At 41.2% G+C, this 24,001-nt stretch overlaps 1 protein-coding gene across 2 annotated transcripts; it reads right to left on the minus strand.

Annotated features, from left to right (window-relative positions):
* Positions 1–618: 618 nt before the first annotated feature.
* On the minus strand, positions 619–23,435 carry LOC110525322 (formin-binding protein 1). 2 transcript variants are annotated; one of them, XM_021605342.2, is made up of 17 exons: positions 23,194–23,435; positions 21,641–21,756; positions 18,736–18,792; positions 17,691–17,838; positions 16,425–16,487; positions 16,236–16,340; positions 13,507–13,521; positions 9,106–9,234; positions 8,614–8,760; positions 7,622–7,810; positions 6,808–6,990; positions 6,339–6,353; positions 5,447–5,556; positions 5,210–5,342; positions 4,723–4,850; positions 4,201–4,337; positions 619–3,833 (listed from the first exon to the last, which is right to left on the minus strand). In XM_021605342.2, the coding sequence occupies exons 1-17, from the start codon at positions 23,221–23,223 to the stop codon at positions 3,655–3,657; spliced, it is 1,884 nt and encodes a 627-aa protein (XP_021461017.1). In that variant the 5' UTR covers positions 23,224–23,435; the 3' UTR covers positions 619–3,654. The 2 variants fall into 2 exon arrangements, with proteins under 2 accessions (XP_021461017.1, XP_021461018.1); XM_021605343.2 differs by lacking the exons at positions 6,339–6,353; positions 6,808–6,990.
* Positions 23,436–24,001: the final 566 nt, after the last annotated feature.

The following is a 24,001-nucleotide window of genomic DNA, read 5'->3' on the forward strand; positions in this document are numbered from 1 at the left end:
AGGAGACAGAATGCGTCTCCTTCCTGAGCGGTATGACGGCTGCGTGGTCCCATGGTGTTTATACTTGAGTACTATTGTTTTTACAGATGAACGTGGTACCTTCAGGCGTTAGGAAATTGCTCCCAAGGATGAACTAGACTTGCAGAGGTCTACAATTTTTTTCCTGAGGTCTTGGCTGATTTCTTTTGATTTCCCCATGATGTCAAGCAAAGAGGCACTGATTTTGAAGGTAGGCCTTGAAATACATCCACAGGTACACCTCCAAATGACTCAAATGATGTCAATTAGCCTATCAGAAGCTTCTAAAACCATGACATCATTTTCTGGAATCTTCCAAGCAGTTTAAAGGCACAGTCAACTTAGTGTATGTAAACTTCTTACCCACCGGAATTGTGATACAGTGAATTATAAGTGAAATAATCTGTCTGTAAACAATTGTTGGAAAAATTACTTGTTTCATGCACATTGTAGATGTCCTAACCGACTTGCCAAAACTATAGTTTGCTAACAAGAAATTTGTGGAGTGATTTAAGAATGAGTTTAATGACTCCAACCTAATGTAAACGGTATGTATTCATCATTCATCAGGCTTATCTAAAGAATATAATACATCCCTTATTTCCATTTCATAGTGTCATTTATTTCCAAACTCCAACATAGTATATCAGATTTCAGAAAACATTTCAAGGTGAAACAAATCCCAACGTGGAACAGAGGTATTATTCTTCTCAAAATAAAGAAAACGGGCATTATTTGACTAAGAAAAAAAATAAACATGATTCCAAGCTTTAGCATATAGTTATCACATATCGCACACCAGAGTATATAATTACATCATTAATGTCAACAGTCAAGAAACAAACCTTGCTTTCACACCAGTTTTGTACAATATAAGGAACAGTACACAGTGAATTCAAAGCACAAAATACTTCTAGAATACACTGAAACTTCAGTTCGGTAATATGCATCTCTATCAGTAGACATACAAATACTGCCATTTGTCAGTGTGGGTTGGTAATCAGCTAATGCAAAGAGCTGCAGCTCCCAGATTAACTTCAGTGAAAATAAGCTTTAAAACAGAAGTGAGATATGAAACTGTCAGTGTCTCTCTGGAAGATGGCAAAACTGCATGGACATATCAACAATTCCTTGAAGCAAAATGGTCATGCTTGCATTGACAAAAGAAATCACAAACACGTTTTGTTAAAATGACAAAACCACAGGCACAAACACAGGGTAAGAAAGGAACAAGGTAGGACCCCATAAGTGATGAGTTAACGTAATAGATAGTCAGACTCCCTATAGGACTGGCACAGGCATGACAGGGCAAGCATGCGTAGAGAAACAAAGCGCCAACCGAAGAGTAGCTTCCGCCACCACAAGTAGCCAGAAAGAGAGAGAAAAGGAAAAACAAAGTGTGAGAGACGGACAAAGAGTTGTGAGACAATCACCATAGTTACTGCATGTATGGCGGTGTAGCCAGAGAGAGCAGCTGTCACTCATATTGAAAAGCAATAGGAGAAAGCAAAATGAGAGATCCGTCATCTCCGCTCAGATTGTATGCTTACCAGTAGACCTGCACCGAGTGCTTGAGTTAGACTATAACACAATGCACCCATTTGTCAAAGTTTCCAACTAAAACTCAAAAGTAAAATTGGTGCCAGAACAAATTTGTGCAGATTTGTTGCAAGCCAACAATCGGTGTCATTTAAGTATGATCGGTATATAACCTATATACCCCAAAATAGAAACATGGGTGTGTACAGTAATCGTGAGGCATTACTGTGTTGAATAAGAGCTGGAATTGAATTCCCCTGGAAAATCAGCAACATTGTTCCAGTGCTAAGAAAGACTTGGACTGTTTTATCTAATTGACATTACTGTAAACATGTTTTTTTGTGGCGCAGACACAGTGGCTTTGCAATGGGGATTAAGCAATTGAATTCCAGCCCAAGTGTAGTGGTGTTTTCCATGGGTATTTTCCTAAGTTTAGTGTTTGTTGTGATGATAGCTTGAAGGCAGGTTTGGAATAGTCAATATGTAACAAGGCCATCTCAGACTCCCCCCTCCCCTTAAACAGGTACCGCCCCTGGGCTCAAGGTACAGTAGAATAGCAAGCAGCCACAACATGAACATACTCATCTGCAGTTAGAAAAACAACAAGCAAGCTTGCAGAAACAATCAATAGGAAAATGACTAGAAATGGTGGTTGCCCCGCAATGTGTGTTGTTTTTGCTCCATTCAACAGAACCCCACAATGGATTCCTGTACTGGGTCACAAACTGGACTGCCTTGCAACTTGTCCCTTTAGTCTGTCGTCTCTCTGACTACAGTTTTAAGAGGAGGGCGCTTTTTGAAGGACCTGTGCCCTGCCATCCCTGTGCGAGCCAAAGACTTTTAGGAATCTGCAATAAGAAAAAAAGCAAACAAAAAAAGCAAACAAACAAAAATGACACGACATGTTAGAGGTGATGCATCAAGACACGAGGAAAGTCATTCCATGACATTCCTTCACATTCTGAAAATGATTGTGGCAGATAACGTTTCTCTAGAGTTGAGTCTATGCTGCACCAGAGCAGGTTTCTGACCGTCAATGGCAAATCAACATACAGAAAACTTGAGGCTACATGTGTTAATCATTTTCCAAACAGAGGAATATCACCTGGTTGCAATACTATGTTCATTCATCTGATTTGACTTACTTTGACTTATCAATTGGCTCAAGCATGCAGAACAACTCCGTATCAAATAAAAAAAAGCAAAGCAGGGATATATTATTCATTCTAAAAAAAAACAATGAATCACATGCCAATGATAGAATGGTGGTGGGTGCGTTACCATGTGTCTCAGAATGAAATGAACGCTTGTCTGTGGAGAACACCACTGTAAACCTAGCACAACATTCAGTCATTTAGGCGCTTCAATGAAGCCCCTTTGTCAGATTTTGGAGGAAAGTCAACAACAGTTTGTAGAAGAGAATATGTTACTAGTCTGTTGTACCATCCTAATCAAGATAACATGCAAGCCATGTTCTTTACCTTTACTGTGTGAACAGGCATGTCCTCTTTGAAACATGCCACATGCAACAACTGATTTAATTTGTGAAGCAGAGAGGCAATCTTTCAGTAATCTCCTGCCAATGATGGTTGCTCAAGTGCAGATTTGCGATGTACTGTCAATGCAATGCAGTGGAGGCTGGCAGAGCATAACGAGCCTCCCTTTAGGCATGCAATAATAGCTATTCCAAATAGGAATTTATATGTTTAGATGCAATGCTCTCTAATATGAGAAACTGTATTTTGTTGGTCAAATAAATCAATAAATTGACATGGGTTATTATTATTAGTGCTAGAAGTTAAGGCGTAGCTGATATCGACAGTGGGGTCGAGACAACTTAACTTGGTTCTGACAACTTATCACATCCACACGTCTTCATACACACAAACAAACACTTCTCCACAATGAGTTTCAACGGGAGCAAAATGGTAGAACGTAAAAAGCCCAAGTATAAATGTAAATACAGTCCGTTGATCTGAGAGTTCCGTCTCAAATCATTCTGTGATATTTCTGAAACACCAGAGTTCAGGGGGTTTGAAATGTCAGGATATTTGTTTTTGCTGCTCCACCCATTTCCCCTCTCTCAAACAATGACAATTATATGTATGTCATAGCACCTTTGGCATTTGTGTCGAAAAAGACCTTGATGTAAGATGTGGGTACGTATCCCTCTTCATCCTCGTTCCTGCGCACCCGCGTCCACCCGTCACCCTTATCCTCCTCGATGACATACAGCAGCTCCCCCTCGGTCATGGAAATGGTGCCTTCGTTCTGACCTGAGAAGGGGAAACAGGAAAGGGAAAACAGCAAGTTACTGTTATTTTGCAGCTGACAGTGTTAAAATGTTACTCACATCCAAAATGCCTATGCTGCACCAACAGTAGATCGTTAATGTGAAAAACTCTCGCAGGGTGATGCAAAGCACCAAGTTCATTTGCAATCATTTAACAAAAACCTATGTAATGATATAAAGTTTACATTTCTGAATATGCCCCGATGATTTAAATCCTCTTTGCAGACCTTTTTTTTAACATGTCGGAAGAAGCCGCTTCCCTGTTATTTGACCCACATCTGTTCTGAAAAATACATCGAACCCCAATCTAACAACAACAACACACATTTCCAGAAGGGGCCTTGGCATACCTTCGAAAGGGTAGAGTGATTTGCAGGTTCCGATAGTGGGGAGTGGGTCCTCGTAATCAAAGTCGTCATCAAAGTCGGTGCTCCGAGATTTGAGGTGATGCTCTGTGCTATGATCCTCTGTGTAGCTTCCGTCCGGGCTAACCACATGAATAGCAACAGTAAAGACCAACAACATGGATACTATATGTGTCATTTTTCAAGTCACCGGCCTCCACTGGTGCAAACCCAAATATATCATTCAAGGTTACACATATGGCCCTGGTGAGATTTGTCAAATCCATAAACTCATACATTTAAAGCAGTATTAATACGCATACATTGAGTCAATTGACAGTCCTTGTCAGTTATATTTAGAGCATAATAGATCATGTGCAACAAGCCCACAAACAAGTTTTAGTCAAAACATATGGTAATCTCTTGTGACAGACATGGTTAGCTAGCTAGTGCGAGGTTTGGTTGTGTTTTTTCCCCGTCTGCTAGTCCACTGTTTCTGAGATATAGTAAGGGGCACATAGGTTCTACCTCTCTCGGTTGACATGTGCACAGTTGTTGTTCACTGGTGTAGTAGTCTGGGAGTTGTACAATCCACTTGGTGGTCTGTGTTTGTCACTTTTCTCTGCTAACCTGGTCTCCACCTCTACCAGCCAGGCCTGCAGACAAACATCAAAAGGTTTAGACTCAACAATACTTGATTTGTACTTGATGGTACATTTCAAGGTTTATTCATCGTCCAACAAAATGCTCACCTTCTCGACAATGCAACAACCACAATAGAATATAAGAATACAGACATACATGAACTAGTGTGTGGAACACCACACCCTTCTTTATTTTGGATCGGCGTGGGAAAATGAAGGGAAAGTCAGCAGTGAAAGACTCAGACACAGGATTCAAGCCCAGATCTTAGTGTGTGGTCTGGAGTCGTCAGCACCACCACTATAACATACTCTGGCAAACATAAAATATCTAACATGCATCGACATGGATCCTTTGTAACATTTCAACTTACTTCATATTTCCTTGCATCCAGTTGTAACTTGTCAGTATTTTGGCAGATCTCCTCTAATCGTGGGTCCACACTGTTGGCGTCCCCCATGTGTGGGTTCTTTATGTACACGTCCTTCATTGTAGACAGAGCATCCCTACAACGCATTCACACATTCATTTTGAAGAATTGTTCCCGTTTTTAGTTCGTTTAAAACTCCTTATCTAGATTCACAATTGGACTTTCACACATGTACTCTACCTCTGATCCATCTCTTTTTGTATTTCCTTGTTGATGTCATTGATTTTGGCCTGTAGCTTCTTCCTCCTCTGTTCAGGAGGCAGGTGACTACAATCTTCAGGGCCAGAACCCTATGAAAAAACAAACCACCAAATAAACACTCAGACATCCTCCTACTAAAAGAAGCCTAACGCCATGGAGCAGTGACTTTTATATATGTTTACTGTCTTTATCTACCTTGCTGTGAAAATGTTTTTTCCCCTTCTCTAATTTTCTCTACTTTTGCACATTTTCTGTACTGAATGTTATCAGATCTTCAACCAAAACCTAATATTAGTTCAAGGGAACCTGAGTGAACAAAGAAGAACACAATAATTAACATACTTGAAAACCGATAAATGTCACTGAGTTACAGCAGTTCTGCGTGGAAGAGTGGGCCACCATTTCTCCACAGGGACGTGAGAGACTGATAAAACAACTACGGGAAGCATTTGGTTGCAGTCATTGCAGCTAAAGGTGGCACAACCAGTTAGAGTGTAAGGGGGCAATAATGTTTTCACACAGGGGAATTTGGCATTGCATAACTTTAACTACATAAATAAAATAAGTATACTTTTTTGTTGTTGTTATTTGTAAACTCAGGTGCCCTTTATCTAATATTAGGTTTTGGTTGAAGATCTGATAACATTCAGTGTCAAACATATGCAAACATAGAGAAAATTCTGAAAGGGGGCAAATACTTTTTCACTGCACTTTATTGTTGTCAGCAACAATGAGATCTGAGATGAGCATATTTAGTTGAAAGTACACCCTTTAGATTCATCTATAGTGATGTAGATTGCATTTGTAATGTGTGCATTACAAAATCACAATCATCAACCATCTGAAGAGTTATGAAAACAGTAGTGCTTACCAGCTTGAGAGAAAGCTTTCCAAGTGAGGGGAGACAATGGGACGAAAAAGACACAATGTCAACATACGCTTGAAACTTTGAGACGGAAGTATGACACTGTACAAGCAGCAATGAAGGGTTGTGGATATTAAGGTACATGGCATGTCAGTCTGAACAGTTCATTCGCCATTTGCAGCATTTTGTCCACCTACAGTATAAACAAATCTTAAACCACATGACACACACACACACACACACACACACACACACACACACACACACACACACACACACACACCAATCGTAAATTGGAAATTTGGACACAGTGCCAGAATAAACACAACTTCCATACGATTGTCTGCAGGTGATAGGCCAGGTCAGATGCCATTTAAAGGGAACGAGCAACAGTAGGAGCCACTATCAGTTGCCCATAGGCACCACGTCAATGTCATAAGCACAGAGTCAATCTCCCTGTACACAATCAACTTACCCCACGCTTCAGACTCCTTAAGCATTGCATTTTATGTTTGGAGGTCATGAACTCGTTGAGGCGGTGGGAGAGGGGCTCACTGGGTTGCTGGGGAGACTGGGGGCCGTTGTGCACGGCAGCAGGTGATGGGGAGGTAGGGGGGAGAGGGGGTGGTTGGCGTGGGGAAGCTAACAAAGACATAAGCTATGGGTAAGGGTCATGGAGTGGTATGGAACAAAACAATAACAGAACGAAATCAGGAAAAGTAACACCAAAAATATTGAAATGATGGAAGAACAACAAAGAATATGGTTACCAACACTTAAGACAGCAGCGGTTAAGACACTGTGTCCAGTACAAGTTAAACATTTAGATAAATAGTGTTTCCAACAAGCATTTATTTCATATTAGGAAAAAAAAAATCCTTCTGCAGTCCAGTCGGGACACCAGGGCCGCGTTGAGTCAGACACCAGCGCCGCGTTGAGTCAGACACCAGCGTCGCGTTGAGTCAGACACCAGCGCCGCGTTGAGTCAGACACCAGGGCCGCGTTGAGTCAGACACCAGGGCCGCGTTGAGTCAGACACCAGGGCCGCGTTGAGTCAGACACCAGGGCCGCGTTGAGTCAGACACCAGGGCCGCGTTGAGTCAGACACCAGGGCCGCGTTCAATGATGAGAGTGGACAGGATTCCTTATACTTCATGTCAGAGATGTGCGTGTGTTCGTCAACATGTGTTTGTGCCTGAACCTTCCACAGCGTGGTGCCCTGCCGAACGCGACCCTGGCTAGTACAGTAGGTTGAGGACAGTCTTGTGGACTGATGGTGTTATCCTTACCTTGTTTCTCTTGATGAAAGGCCACAGTTTTCCCCTGCTGTTGCTGCGGCTGGGCTTGGTCTCCCCTTGCGAGTTTAGATAGCTGGACTCTGACACTGTCCGCCTCATAGACAGACTATAGTCCTCAACCTCTACGTCGCCGGGTGGCTCGAAGCCAGACTTGTAGGATTCCACCACATGCTTGGTGTCCTGTAGGGGATAGTGAGTTCATTAATGTATAACAGACAGAATATTATGAATATTTACCAAATGCATTTCAGCTTGAGGGCACCAAAATGAACCAAATTGCAGAAACTCATTTGCACTTTACAGTACAAGTATTCCTCACGGAAGCCAACTTCAAAACTACGGCATTTTAAACTCTTATCTGGCGCAGGGAGACACAATTACAGCAAAGCCATGGCTCTTCAAACACACCACGGAAAGCATTTTAGAGTACAAGTGCTGATCTAGGATGAGTTTTATCTTCACTATAATAAATTAATGGGGGTTGGGGGGCTGATCCTAGACCAACACTGATCTCAGATACATAGTAAAACTGAGTTCACGCTACTGTATTTTTATTTTTTTATTTTTTTTATCATAGGTAAATGTATATGTCAACAAATGCCCCAAAACTGGATTCCTTTGAGATATAGAATAAAACTGGTCACTATTGGTTACGACACCCGTGTTGACTTTGTTGCTAATCACATTTCATTCATGTGAAAGTGGGACAGCCATCAAAGCACCAAAGTCAGCGTTTTGATGGTGTAAATAATTGATCTTCTCCTCCTATATTTAGTGGGCTGCTAACCCTTTACCGCTTCAGCAAATAGAACCACGAACAACTGCAATAATATTCTCTCCGCTCCTTTATATAGAAATCCAGTCAAATGATGACACTGAAATGTAGAACTGATTTTTCTATGCACTTTCCTGGCAGTTTGTCACTATGTAAAATGACTGTACATAACAAGAACCATGTTATAAACATGCAGTGCCCTACTAACCATTTTTGGCTCTATGGATTCTGCTGCTTTGGTCATACCATCTAAACATTTGCCAACAATAGGTAGCACTTTCCGATCGACCTCTGCGTAAGTCTTCATAGACTCTCCCACTCTCTCTATACGTTTTTCTTCCATCTCCTGTAGTTTCTGCAGTAAAGAAGACATTCTTAGATTAAAATAGAATTGTGATTTGCAAAACACATACAAATCAGTTATATTGTGAACAGGGTGGATGTGAGTACTGGCAGTACTTTACTAGGACTGAAATAGGTGCCGGTACTCATTTTGGGTGCCTGTACTGTTGATGTATTGGTGCAGGAGCTCCATAATAGTTTTGAGCAAATCCTCTATGAGGTGCAGTTGCTCAAGCAGTAGAGATGTTGAGGAGCTCCAGTGAGCTCCTGCCCAGGTCAAGCACTGAGCACTGGTGAATGCAATGAGTTTCACCCCGAAGCGCTTCCAATAACCTGTACTGTGAGTGAGGTGAACTACCTGAAAGATGTGAGGTATGAGGGTATGATAATGTGCATTCTGCTCTTTGTTGAACTTCTGCAGGAAGGTGAGGTATTCATTCTTGCTGTCCTCTGCCACTTGGTGTTTCATCTGGGCCTGCTGTCTGGCCTGTATACCGAGAGGGAGTTCAGAGAGGGTTTAAAGATTTGCACGTACGACAACAAGTGGGACTGTAAAACCTTGCGTAGTTCCACAGAACATTGACACAGTACATTGTGTGTTAACACGCATAACACTGAACAAAGCAAAGTCAATATTTAAAAAATTATAAACAGAATGTGAATAATATTGAACTGAAATCCCCATACAGACATACAGTATGCTTGAGTTAAAGCACAAAAACAACACAAATCTCAAAACCACACATATAAGTACCACTGTCGTTATGGTCCACAGCGTGTTGTAAAAAAAATAGCCAAGGGTGGCCTAGGACTGTATACAGTGTGGAGACTTTATTCATCCCCAAAATAAATATTTTCATCAAATGATCATGAGAGAGTAGAACCAACCCACCCGTATCCTCTTATTACAGTTACATTTATGCACCTGACATTCCAGGATCTTAACAGTGTCAATGAATATTTCATATGGCTCTGCCACTTTGAACAAGACAAGGAAACACGGCTAGGGGAAGCGCTTAGGCCATAGATACATTAGTGGCAGGATACGAGAATTCTGTGGCTTTCCTTTCCTCTTGGAGGGAGAGAGGAGTGTTGATAGTGGATATAGTAAAGCATAGTAGAGTTATACAAATGATGACCTGAGGGTTAGTATGTGTTTCAAAGCTGAACTATGCGGTGTTACTTTGCTGGGAGTGGGCCTCCCCTATAGTGTCAAGAATGTGTATTTTACCATGCCAGGAAGTCAAGACCATTAGTTAATGTCATGTAATGCAGCTCCTCGATTCACATTTAATGTTTATGATGACCAGACGAAGGAAACATTGACCATAACAAACAACAATAACAAAAGAAAACAGGTTAATTTAGCATGCACATACTCCACAAAGATACAGTATGAACACAGACAAACTACACTGACAGGACAGGATCTGGATGTTGTTTCAGCAGACCGTTGAGGACTGTATCCATAGCATAACAGGACTCAGATTGGTCAAACAAAACATTTTGTATGCATGACATTATACCTTGCAATCGAAACAATAATGCATTTTATTTGTGCCTATATTTATTATGTGTTTCTATATGAATATGTTTATAGATGCGTCTATTCACTGTAGTGTCATTCCATTACCATTTAGGAATAATGCACCCACTAACTAACCACATCAGTTTCTTACTTTAAATACCCATTCCAATTCATAACTGTGTCCCTTCCAAGTCTTTGAAGATCTTATTTTGAAATGACGTTCCGAGTGAAACCAGCAATAGTACACTATATATACAAAAGTATGTGGACACCATTTGGCTATTTCAGCCACAGCCATTGCTTACATGTGTATAAAATCGAGCACACAAACATGCAATCTCAAACATTGGCAGTAAAATGGCTATACCGAAGAGCTCAGTGACTTTCAACGTGGCAAGGTGATAGGATGCCACTTTCCAAAACGTCAGTCAGTCAAATGTGCTGCCTCGGCCAATTGGAAGAGCTGTTATTGTGAAGTGGAAACGTCTAGGAGCAACAACAGCTTAGCTGCGAAGTGACAAACCACACAAACTCACAGAACAGGACCGCCAAGTGCTGAAGCACATAGTGTGTAGAAATGGTCTGTCCTCAGTTGCAACACTCACTACTGAGTTCCAAACTGCCCCTGGAAGCAAGAACTGTTTGTCGGGAGATTCACGTAATGGGTTTCCACGGCCGAGCAGCCGCACACAAGCCTAGGATCACCAAGCGCAATACCAAGCATTGGCTGGAGTGGTGTAAAGCTCGCCGCCATTGGACTTTGGAGCAGTGGAAACGCGTTCTCTGGTGTGATGAATCACACTTCACCATCTGGCAGTCCGAAGGACAAATCTGGTTGTGGTGATGCCAGGAGAACACTACCTGCCTGAATGCATAGTGCCAGCAGCATACCACCCTGCATCCCACTGCTGGCTTGCTTCTGAAGCTAAGCAGGGTTGGTCCCGGTCAGTTCCTGGATGGGAGACCAGATGCTGCTGGAAGTGGTGTTGGAGGGCCAGTAGGAGGCACTCTTTCCTCTGGTCTAAAAAAATATCCCAATGCCCCAGGGCAGTGATTGGGGACACTGCCCTGTGTAGGGTGCCGTCTTTCGGATGGGACGTTAAATGGGTGTCCTGACTCTCTGAGGTAATTAAAGATCCCATGGCACTTATCGTAAGAGTAGGGGTGTTAACCCCGGTGTCCTGGCAAAATTCCCAATCTGGCCCTCAAACCATCACGGTCACCTAATAATCCCCAGTTTACAATTGGCTCATTAATCCCCCTCCTCTCCCCTGTAACTATTCCCCAGGTCATTGCTGCAAATGAGAACGCGTTATCAGTCAGTTTACCTGGTAAAATAACGGAAAAATAAAAACTGGAAAGTTTGGTGGAGAAGGAATAATGGCCTGAGGCTGTTTTCAATGGTTTGGGTTAGGGACATCTTAACGCTACCGCATACAATGACATTCTGTGCTTCCAACTTTGTGGCAACAGTTTGTGGAAAGCCCTTTCCTGTTTCAGCATGAGAATGCTCCTGTGCACAAAGGGAGGTCCATACAGAAATGGTTTGTTGAGATCGGTGTGGAAGAACTTGACTGGCCTGCCCTGACCTCAACCCCATCAAACACTTTTGGGATGAATTGGAACGCCGACTGCGAGCCAGGACTAATTGACCAACATCAGTGCCCGACTTCATTAATGCTCGTGGCTGAATGGAAGCTAGTCACCACAGCAATGTTTCAACATCTAGAGGAAAGTTTTCCAAGAAGAGTGGAGGCTGTTATAGCAGCAAAGGGGGGACCAACTCCATATTAATTAGAGGTCGACCAATTATGATTTTTCAACGCGATACCGATACCGATTATTGGAGGACCAAAAAAGCAGATGCCCATTAATCGGCCAATTTTTTTTCTTTATTTGTAATAATGACAATTACAACAATACTGAATGAACACTTATTTTAACTTAATATAATACATCCATAAAATCAATTTAGCCTCAAGTAAATAATGAAACATGTTCAATTTGGTTTAAATAATGCAAAAACAAGGTGTTGGAGAAGAAAGTAAAAGTGCAATATGTGCTATGTAAGAAAGCTAACGTTTCAGTTCCTTGCTCAGAACATGAGAACATATGAAAGCTGGTGGTTTTCCTTTTAACATGGGTCTTCAATATTCCCAGGTAAGACGTTTTATATTGTAGTTATTATAGGAATTATAGGACTATTTCCCTCTGTACCATTTGTATTTCATTAACCTTTGACTATTAGATGTTCTTATAGGCACTTTAGTATTGCCAGTGTAACAGTATAGCTTCCGTCCCTCTCCTCGCTCCTCCCTGGGCTCGAACCAGCAACACAACGACAACAGCCACCATCGAAGCATCGTTACCCATGCAGAGCAAGGGGAACAACTAATAGAAGGCTCAGAGAGAGTAGCGTGCGCTAACTAGCTAGCCATTTCACCTCGGTTACACCAGCCTCATCTCGGGAGTTGATAGGCTTGAAGTCAGAAACTGCGCAATAATTGACGCACAACGAAGAGCTGCTGGCAAAACACACAAAAGTGCTGTTTGAATGAATGTTTATGCGCCTGCTTCTGCCTACCACCGCTCAGTCAGATACTTAGATACTTGTATGCTTGTATGCTCAGTCAGATTATATGCAACGCAGGACACGCTAGATAATTTCTAGTATTATCATCATAGTTAACTAGTGATTATGATTGATTGTTTTTTATAAGATATATTTAATGTTAGCTAGCAACTTACCTTGGCTTACTGCATTCGCGTAACAGGCAGTGCAACGAGAGAGAGGCAGGTCGTTATTGCGTTGGACTAGTTAACTGTAAGGTTGCAAGATTGGGTCCCCCGAGCTGACAAGGTGAAAATCTGTCGTTCTGCCCCTGAACGAGGCAGTTAACCCACCGTTCCTAGGCCGTCATTGAAAATAAGAATGTGTTCTTAACTGACTTGCCTAGTTAAATAAAGATATAAAAAATATATATATAAAAATTAAAAAACATCGGCGCCCAAAAATACCGATTTCCGATAGTTATAAAGTTGAAATCGGCCCTAATTAATCGGCCATTCCGATTAATCGTCGACCTCTAATATTAATGCCCATGATTTTGGATTGAGATGCTCAACAAGCAGGGGTCCCCACATACTTTTGGCCATGTAGTGTATGTCTACGGGTGTACATTGAACATAGAGACAGATCCTTAGAGACATACAGACGCCTGGTAAACCTACCTTGAGATAGCACCGCTATAAGACGTGATGGAAAACAAAAACAGAGTTAGTTTCAGAGCACTACAGACAGGTTTTAGATGTCCTAATTATGTGAAAGTTGTATTAATTTATTAGTAATGTACTGAATGAACTACTAATGAACATCTAGACTGCAAAAAGGCTTGAACTACAGTAGCAGTCAACATTTTGGCCACACCTGCTCATTCAAGGGTTTTTCTTTATATTTACTATTTTCTACATTGTAGAATAATAGTGAAGACATCAAAACAATGAAATAACACATACTGTACGGAATCATGTAACCAAAAAAGTGTTAAACAAATCAAACTATATTTTCTATTTGAGATTCTTCAAAGTAGCCACCCTTTGCCTTGATGACAGCTTTGCACACTCTTTGCATTCTCTCAACCAGCTTCATGAGGAATGCTTTTCCAAAAGTCTTGAATGAGTTCCCACACATTGAGATGGTTTGGGATGAGTTGGACTGCATATTATGCTGATCACTGTTGGCTGCTTTTCCTTCACCCTGAGGTCCAACTCATCCCAAACCATCTCAATTGGGTTGAGTTCGGGTGATTGTGGAGGCCAGTTCATCTGATGCAGCACTCCATCACTCTCGTTGGTCAAATAGCCCTTACACAGCCTGGAGGTGTATTTTGGGTCATTGTCCTGTTGAAAAACAAATGACAGTCCCACTAAGCGCAAACCAGATGGGATAGCGTATCGCTGCAGAGTGCTGTGGTAGCCATGCTGGTTAAGTGTGCCTTGAATTCTAAATAAATCACTGACAGTGTCACCAGCAAAGCACCCCCACACCATCACACTTCCTCCTCCATGCGTCACGGTGGGAACCACACATGCGGTGATCATTCGTTCACCTACTCTGCGTCTCACAAAGACACGGCGGTTGGAACCGAAAATCTCAAATTTGGACTCATCAGACCAAAGGACAGATTTCCACTGGTCTAATGTTCATTGCTCGTATTTCTTGGGACAAGCATGTCTCTTCTTATTATTGGTGACCTTTGGTAGTGGTTTCTTTGCAGCAATTCCACCATGAAGGATTGATTCACGCAGTCTCCTTTGAACAGCTGATGTTGAGATATGTCTGTTACTTAAACTCTGTGAAGCATATATTTGGGCTGCAATCTGAGATGCAGTTAACTCTAATGAACTTATCCTCTGCAGCAGAGGTAAGTCTGTTCCTTTCCTGTGGTGTTCCACATGAGAGCCAGTTTCATCATAGCGCTTGATGGTTTTTGCGACTGCACTTGAAGGAACATTCAAAGTTCTTGACATTTTCTGGATTGACTGACCTTCATGTCTTAAAGTAATGATGGACTGTAATTTGTCTTTGCTTATTTGAGCTGTTCTTGCCATAATATGGACTTGATCTTTTACCAAATAGGGCTTCTGTATACCACCCTACCTTGTCACAACATAACTGATTGGCTGAAAGGCATTAAGAAGGAAAGAAATTCTACAACTTTTAACAAGCCACACCTGTTAATTGAAATGCATTCCAGGTGACTACCTCATGAAGCTGGTTGAGAGAATGCCAGGAGTGTGCAAGGCTGTCAAAGACAAAGGGTGGCCACTTTGAATAATCTAAAGTATATTTTAATTTGTTTAATATTTTTTTGGTTACTACATGATTCCATATGTGTTATTTCATAGTTTTGATGTCTTCACTATTATTCTACAATGTAGAAAATAGTACAAATAAAGAAAAAACCTTGAATTAGTAGGTGTGTCCAAACTTTTGACTGGTACCTAATGTGGAATATAGTTTTTTATACTTTGACTATGGCATTGCTTGTATGGTTTTCAACTAATTTCATAGGGAAGGTGAATTTGTACAACAGTAAATGACACGAAAATGTATGTTAACGTTTAATGATAACTTATTCTGTTAGGTTAGTCCATGTTAGCTTTCTGAGATTCTTGACTTTAGGTGGTACATTTCACTGCGTGATGTCAATAGTGCCTGAGAAGGTTTGCAAACTGTTTGCATCTTTGTACACTTGTAGGCAACCGTGCAATGTCATGGCTAAATCAACTGAAATCAACTATTTGACTTGGTTTAAAGTTACAGGTGATTTGGCTAAATGTTTTTAACACTGTACATTTGCCCCCATCCCTACCATTGATTTTTGGTTAGTGGTGGTTTATGTTAACTGGAATTAGCAGTGGCTGTTTAAACTCAATTCTGTTGCCACTACTGTACATTGAGCTAGCTTTGTTTCTACGTTGGACAGATCAGATACCTGATAGACATGCTAAACTGTTTTTTGCAATCAATAGTGAATTAGCACCGTTATCTAATCAGTACTGAAATAATAGCAATGTTTTTTGGAATCGGCATTGCACTGGTACAGTAACACGGCTTGGATAGCATCTGAGGAATAGAGTATAGAGTGAACAATGAGAAAAGCCCATTGCTGGAGCGCCATGAAGCACTATACCATTGTCTACCAGCAGTGATTCATATTTGGCTCCTACCCTACTTCCAAGAGGGCCACAGCATTCTCTTGTCAGTGCAGCTGTTGCCACGCAAACCATGTTCACAGCTTTATGAGTAGGAGTGGAGTGGCGACTAAGAGTAGCTTCACATTCTCTCACACACACACACACGCACACACACACACACACACACACACACACACACGCGATGAGCTCAAGTCAATTGTGTGTAGGAGTGAACATTTCTACGTCAGTCTATAACTTACCTTTTCGACGTCTGCTTTAGTCACGTTGATGTCAGCATCTATCTTGTCGAAGTACTGCTGGGCTCTATCCGCCTCCTTACAGTCTCTCTCAAATCTCCGTTTACTCTGAAAAGAAGCAATTCACATGTCAAGTTGGAATGGTTCAGTCATGTATCTCTTCAATTACTCCTACCTCAGGAGGACACTTACGGATTCTAGTTGTTTCCAAGAATTCTCAATGTGTTGCTGAGCTCTGTGGCCATCATGGAAATGCTGCAAAAATAATTGTATATGTTAATCTGTTAAAAGGTGCATAAACAGCAGTAGAATCATTTGTGGTTTGAACCCTGAACAGTTTAGTATCTAGAACTAGACAGTCACGAGACATCTACATCTCTTATGAAATATCGTATGACACTCCTTATGGTGAATGGAAGAGCTACGCACTGTAGACTACAAGCACATAACATCCCCACCAAAAAATACACATCTACTCCTTAGTCATTCCATGGAATCAAAACTACTGAGCCAAAACTAAACTGACTAAAGAGATTTGCTGATGTGTTTATTCTTGACTAATGTAATGCTCCTCACAGCATATACAACCACCTCCAAGGGCCCTTACGGAATCTCAAAAATTCACCTCTGCTTTTGTTGCGAGTTGAATTTAAATGATAGGAGACTTAGAAAGCTAATGTTCAATGCCTGGTATCAGGACCTCATTTAACTACGCCATGTTCTAGTTGGGAATTTTATAAATTAAAAAAACATTACGTCGGAGTGAGCTATCGATCAAATCTACCTTTACTACAGGTTAGAAAATCAAAATAATGCAACAGGAATGGCAGGCCTGAAATAAGCTGGTTTCAAAAAACTAAAAAGGACTAACTCTCTCGCTCTGAGCTGAGCCACGGTCAAAGACCATGCGGTCAGACAAGAGGCCAAAACCAAAGCTTTACAAAAGTGTGTGCTATACATTGCTTTCATCATACACACCCCTCCCCCCATGTCAGTTCCAGCCACCCAGCTCCAGACAAAGGCCTGGTCCACTTATCAGCAGTGGAGGCTACTATGGATGGGTGGGGACACTAGAGTCAACCTGCTCCCAATCCATTGATCTGGATACTTGACCCAGTTCTACCCCCGGGATTTACTGGATGGGCTGGTGTAAAATGAGGATCAACACCATGACAGATTATCAGCTTGATCCCTGGCTGTGTCGGACACACCAATGACATAATAGCATTTTTGTATCAGCTCCAGCAATTAATTTTGCACATTTGTTGATCTGATTGTTATGTTTTCCAAAGTACCATGAGGTGGTTGACCCAGGATTGGCTGGTTTGGTTCAGATCATGTGACATCCATAATCTCTGGATAGCCTCACTACAAAATGGTTGAGCTGCCAATGATCACGATCTGGGAGAGTTCAAGTCATGTCTGAAGGAGCGATACACAGGAAAAGGGATGTTTTACCGATTTCCTCTCTGCTTTTAACTCCTGGATGTACCGCGTCAGCTCACAGATGATGTGAGTGGTGAGATCCTCAGCCATGACCTCGTGTTGTCCCGCATAGTCGTTCAGCTCGTTCAGGGTCATCAGGAAGGCCCGACAGGACGTGTACCTGGTAACAAGACGAGATGTGACCACGAAATGTGTTTAAAAACTTTTTTCACATTTAAATCACGACAGCTTTATCATTATACATCCTGAGAAATATTAATGTCATACTTCTACAGAAGATTATCAGCACATTCCACTATCAGAGAGGAATATATTTGGTCATATAATGTGATAAGAAAAAATGTATAAGTACTGTATATTATGGACTATATAATATTCAAAATTATAGAATTTACAGACCACTTTGACAGGGTCTTTGAGCGACAGGACATACTTAGAATTCGGTTTTTGTGATTTTGTGATTAAGGAGGGGAAATAAGACATGGATAACACCCTCATTTGGAAAAGGTTATATGGACATCCCTGATGCTTAAACCGATATTTCACTTCAGAATTGGGTAAAATTAGGTCACGGTTAGGGTAAGGATTAGGGTCAGGGTTAAGGGTGGCTAGTCGGTTTAAGCATCATGAGAGTCCATATAGCCCTTCCCCCCTCATCTGGCACTACTTTCTTCAAAGGCTTCCTCCCTTGCCTTAAGAAATGACTCTAATTTTCTCTCAAACAGTCACTATGCACATGTGTCTTGGAATTGTCCAACTGTTTAGCACATACAACAAAGGATAACTTCTTGATGAAAAAAAATTATCCATCTGGAAATAATAATAATAATCTCCAGGGCAGATATGGAGTGTTTCACAGCAAGCCATGAAAGTCTAGCCATGTTAATCTGAAATAGCTATTTTTACCCACTAACAGTCGGTAACGAGTGGAGATGGGAAATCAGCTAATTAATTACATGACTTCATGAATTCATCACAAAAAGAATAGTCACATTAATGTGCACGGTCAACCTGATATAGTGAACATTAATCCTTGATGCATTTACATTTCACTCACTTGTATTCATCTTCCTCTCTTGAGTTTTTCTTGGGCTGATATTTTTTCGATAGATTTCTGTTACGGAATGGAAACAAAAGTCAGTACAGGTGTAGAAAACATTCAATACACTGTAAATGGGGTCACTGTGGAGAGATACAGAGGGACACGTAAACAAAAATAGAGTATATTTGTGTACTCATGGGGAAGGGACGCCCAGTGACAGGATGTCAAAATCTGCTGATAAATGGACGGGCCTTTAGCGGAGTGACAGCCACCTGCCTAAGCCTCAGGAGAAGGTCACTCACAGTGCTAAATCCTGCTTTATGGTGACCCCTAACAGAGAGGGGTAATCCAGAGGCCTACTAATATATTTAATGGGCAACTAGAATTTTGATCCTGACAAGTGACAGATTATCCTCTGTGTACCTCTGCATCTGGGTCTCATATGTACAGATCTCTATGAACATCCAACTGGGGATAGAGCCTTCCTGTGAAAGCACAACTGTGTGTGCAAGATTCATCTTGAAATATCATCATACTATCTGTACTAGAGGTCGACCGATTATGATTTTTCAACGCCGATACCGATTATTGGAGGACCAAAAAAGCCGATACCGATTAATCGGACGATTTTTTTATTTATTTGTAATAATGACAATTACAACAATACTGAATGAACACTTATTTTAACTTGATATAATACATCAATAAAATCTATTTAGCCTCAAGTAAATAATGAAACATGTTCAATTTGGTTTAAATAATGCAAAAACAAAGTGTTGGAGAAGAAAGTAAAAGTGCAATATGTGCTATGTAAGAAAGCTAACGTTTCAGTTCCTTGCTCAGAACATGAGAACATATGAAAGCTGGTGGTTCCTTTTAACATGAGTCTTCAATATTCCCAGGTAAGAAGTTTTAGGTTGTAGTTATTATAGGAATTATAGGACTATTTCCCTCTATACCAATGCAGGACACGCTAGATTATATCTAGTAATATCATCGACCATGTGTAGTTAACTAGTGATTATGATTGATTGTTTTTTATAAGATAAGTTTAATGCTAGCTAGCAACTTACCTTGGCTTACTGCATTCGCGTAACAGGCAGTCTCCTTGTGGAGTGCAACGAGAGAGAGGCAGGTCGTTATTGAGTTGGACTAGTTAACTGTAAGGTTGCGAGATTGGATCCCCCGAGCTGACAAGGTGAAAATCTGTCGTTCTGCCCCTGAACGAGGCAGTTAACCCACCGTTCCTAGGCCGTCATTGAAAATAAGAATGTGTTCTTAACTGACTTGCCTAGTTAAATAAAGGTATAATTATTATTATTTTTTTTTACATCGGCAAATCGGCACCCAAAAATACTGATTTCCGATTGTTATGAAAATTTGAAATCGGCCCTAATTAATCGGCCATTCTGATTAATCGGTCGACCTCTAATCTGTACAATGACACTTATGGTTCAAAAGAAAAATGTAAGATATTATGCATCTTCTGAGTGGACTATCGAAAGCAGATACAGAGGCTACCATGAAATGACACAGGGGCAAGAATTCCAGAATACATTTCTCCCCATGAATCACTGGTAGCCTCCACTCACTGTGCTCTGCTCCAGACTATCTATTCTTATGTGTTGCTAAGCAGATTGCCAGACGTGCCAACCACCTTTTTGTCTGCTTGCAGCCACATGACAAATCTGGATCCTGACACAACAGCACATGGTGCAAATTCCATACGCCCAGATTCACGTTAACCCTTTGGAAATAAAATGACTCATAAGACCCTAGTCTGTCTTCTCAGGCCAGTTTAAACCCCTGCTTTTCTTTTGGGGCTTTTTGCCTAATTTATAAAGGCTTAATTCCTCCATTCAGTGTCCAATCCGTGCTGTCCATATTCTGATGTGTTTAGTCTATGGTTTCCTAAATCAATATACTACCAACTGTACAATCAGCATATGTAAAGAATTCAAATCTATTATGGTTGGTGTTGAAAAGTCACAATTTAACAAGACACCTCATATGCAATCTAAAATGGTGCCATTAGTGATACTGGCTAGAGAACAAAACACACCCATAGGACAATCCAGTTCAGAGCTGATTGCAGCACTATTGCTGAGGCACAGAAAACACCTTATAATGTTCTCCAGATACAAGGTTAATGTTGGTTGATTATGCATGCAGGAATTTGCTGGTGTGTATTCCTTGGTGAGTGAACGGCAGACAGCGATGCAACTCATCCACTGTCCCCGGGGACGACTCTGTCAGAGACTATCACTGTCTGGCAAGTACTCCCATATTATACAGTGGGAAGCTCCCAAGACCATTGCAGGATAACAAATGTGGGTCATTGCTACGGATAACCTAGTAACCATGGTATTGTGTTACCTATGCAACCCACACTTCTGGTTGCATCGAGTTAAAGACCTGTATCTGTTTCTAATCCATCTCACTTTGTTGTTACATAAACTACCACCATTATGTGTTCTAAATTCACCTCTGAATTTAGAACATCACTTTGAAGTGGGCTGATATTTATACCTTTATTTGTGCCCTTTATTGAAAAGGCTTTCTCTTTCAACTACAACATTGTAATGTGCAGTGATGGACTAGCGCAACGTAATATTACTGTACCACTGGGCCCTGTTGGCCTGGTGTATGCATGTCAGAAAAGTTTATCAAAATCTGAATACCACAGATAATGGTGTCACTGTTTGCGAGCATTACCTTTTGACATTGCACTTGATTGTAACATGACATAGATGACATTGGCGATACAGGCTCTGTAGTGTTTTATCAAAGTTACTCAAATCAACGAAACATACCAAAACATGTTTTAGTAGTCCTGTACTCAAGCGGTCACGCCTCCGCCATGAGAGACAGACAGTATCAAAATGGGGAGTGATGAGGATAATGGTTTCCCAGCCCTTACCTGATTTGCTTTGCATAGCTGATTTCAATTTCAGATCTCTCTTTGACAAATTTTGTATACTTCTCCACAAACTCAATGCCCCAGTGGGTGTGTTTTTCCAAGTTGTCAAACTGGTCCTGTAAGAAAAGTAAGAGAAATTAAAATGAGAATAAATTATAAAACAAAGCAATAAGTTAATTCTAAAACTCACAAAAAATAGCTAGCCCTGGCAAGACTGGCTCTGAAGCGGCATGTAGCCTAGTAGTTAAGAGCGTTGGTCCAGTATTCGAAAGGCTGCCGGTTCGAATCCCCTAGGTGACAATACTGCCTATGTGAGCATGGCACTTAATTCTAATTGCTCCTGTAAATCGCTCCAGAGTGTCTGATAAATTACTTAAATTATCTCAGTGGCTTTTCTTCCTAAAGAACATTATTTTATTTTGCAGGCTTGAGACAATGTTTATGAAAAATGAATAGCAATGAGCTATTATGGTTAAATTAGAGAGGGATAGTGTACAGCAGTCTTTGTTGCAACACTAGGTCTGTAATTCTGCTGCTACTTTACTTTCTGCTGCTGTACAGCTACAACTGTATGTAGGCCTACAACATAAGATACAGGAGGCAAATTGTGAACATAATAGGACTATTGTCGTTCAGTCAGTGCGGTGGGATATGTATTATATGTTATGCACTCAAATGAACAATGTGGTGGCGGGTTACTTTTGCATCTATGCAATGCATCCAATAGCCTATTTGTGCACACGCGTAGGCTGCCACATCTAAACAACTCAGTAAAATAAAAGAGCAATCCTATTGAACTATAGGCTAGATTTCATTTTCCAAAAGAAAACAATCGTTGCAAATATTGAATTCGTTATGTTGGACTTCACCCTCTCCGAGATTTGCCTTTTGTGAGCGCAAAAAATGTCGTGTTCGCTGTTCTAGAGTGCCAATAGCCATTTAATGTATTATTCTTATTATTATTATTATTATCATCATTATTATAATAAGGTGAAATGAGACAGACAACTGGGAAGAAACACATTCTCAAAATGCGTTGCCTACAATACCGCGCTCGCTACAAGGTTACAAATGAAACATGTTGCCAGAGTAGCTGTAGCTACTGTATCTCAATGCAGCTGTAGCGTAGCTGCTGTATCTGCAGAGTATATACCAGTGGTATGAACCCCATTTGCAATGGCTTCTTAGTGATTATAATAGGTTAATAGGGAATTATAGTGTAAGCAACTCTAGCTTTACACGTGGACAACATGGGGGATAGATATTGAGGTTCATGGGAAATAAGTATATCCATCACCGTGACTAAAACCCGATTCTGTAGCCAACAGCGCAACAGTCGACCAGTATAGAATCCGCCACTGTTACTAGCCTATACCTCCGATAATGAAGCCTGCATGCACGCGCAGAGAAGCATCATGAGCGTTATGCTCCCTCGCTACTTTGTTGTAAAGACATACACAAATACTTAGTACCTCAACTGATCATAAGGTTGACCATCAGATAAAAGCAAGAACGAGCTTCATTAACGGAAATATTTACGCAGTTCTACGTACCCACAGCTCCGTCCCCCATCTGCAACTCATGGTCTCAGAGCAATTTCTACCAAATTATCCACGATTTCTAAGCATGCGCCCAATGGTATTGTTCAGAACTATATCTGAGTACAAAGGTTTGTGTAGCTTTTCACCGACACATCCAGTCATTAAAAATTGTGATTTGCCGTCAGATATCGGGTTGATTTTTGCTCCTACATGTGGGGCACCCATCCGTGTAGCCCGATAACAGCACGCGGCCGCGCGCTTCACTGGGGAATCTCCCCTAGCTGCTGCTACCGGTAGTATAGAGCGCTTGTTGTGATGTATAATGAATGGATAGACGTTGTGATACTCAAACGGTGAATATTTGTTATTTAAACTGTGAATATTATTTACACGTGAAATTATTCAACCCTTTTCCACATGAGAAACAAGATTCTCTGGTCTGATGAAACAAAGATTGAACTCTTTGGCCTGAATGCCAAGTGTCACGTCTGGATGAAACCTGGCACCATCCCTACAGTGAAGCATGGTGGTGGCAGCATTATGCTGTGGGGATGTTTTTCAGAGGCAGGGACTGGGAGACTAGTCAGGATCGAGGGAAAGATGAACAGAGCAAAGTACAGAGATCCTTGATGAAAACCTGGTCCAGTGCTCTCCGGACCTCAGACTGGGGCGAAGGTTCACATTCCAACAGGACAATGACCTTAAGCACACAGCCAAAACAATGCAGGAGAGGCTTCAAGACAAGTCTCTGACTGTCCTTAAGTGGCCCAGCCATAGCCCGGACTTGAACCCAATCTAACATCTCTGGAGAAACCTGAAA

The sequence above is a fragment of the Oncorhynchus mykiss genome, chromosome 6, assembly GCF_013265735.2.
Source record: "Oncorhynchus mykiss isolate Arlee chromosome 6, USDA_OmykA_1.1, whole genome shotgun sequence".
In the NCBI taxonomy this organism is placed as follows: Eukaryota; Metazoa; Chordata; class Actinopteri; order Salmoniformes; family Salmonidae; genus Oncorhynchus; species Oncorhynchus mykiss.

Coding starts and splice junctions, on each gene's coding strand:
- LOC110525322 (XM_021605342.2), bottom strand. CDS start 23,223: ATGAGTTGCAGATGGGGGACGGAGCTGTGG. Junction 8,761..9,105: donor TCATACCTCACATCTTTCAG/GTAGTTCACCTC, acceptor TCTTTACTGCAG/AAACTACAGGAGATGGAAGA. Junction 5,343..5,446: donor CAAAAAGAGATGGATCAGAG/GTAGAGTACATG, acceptor AATGCGTTGTAG/GGATGCTCTGTCTACAATGA.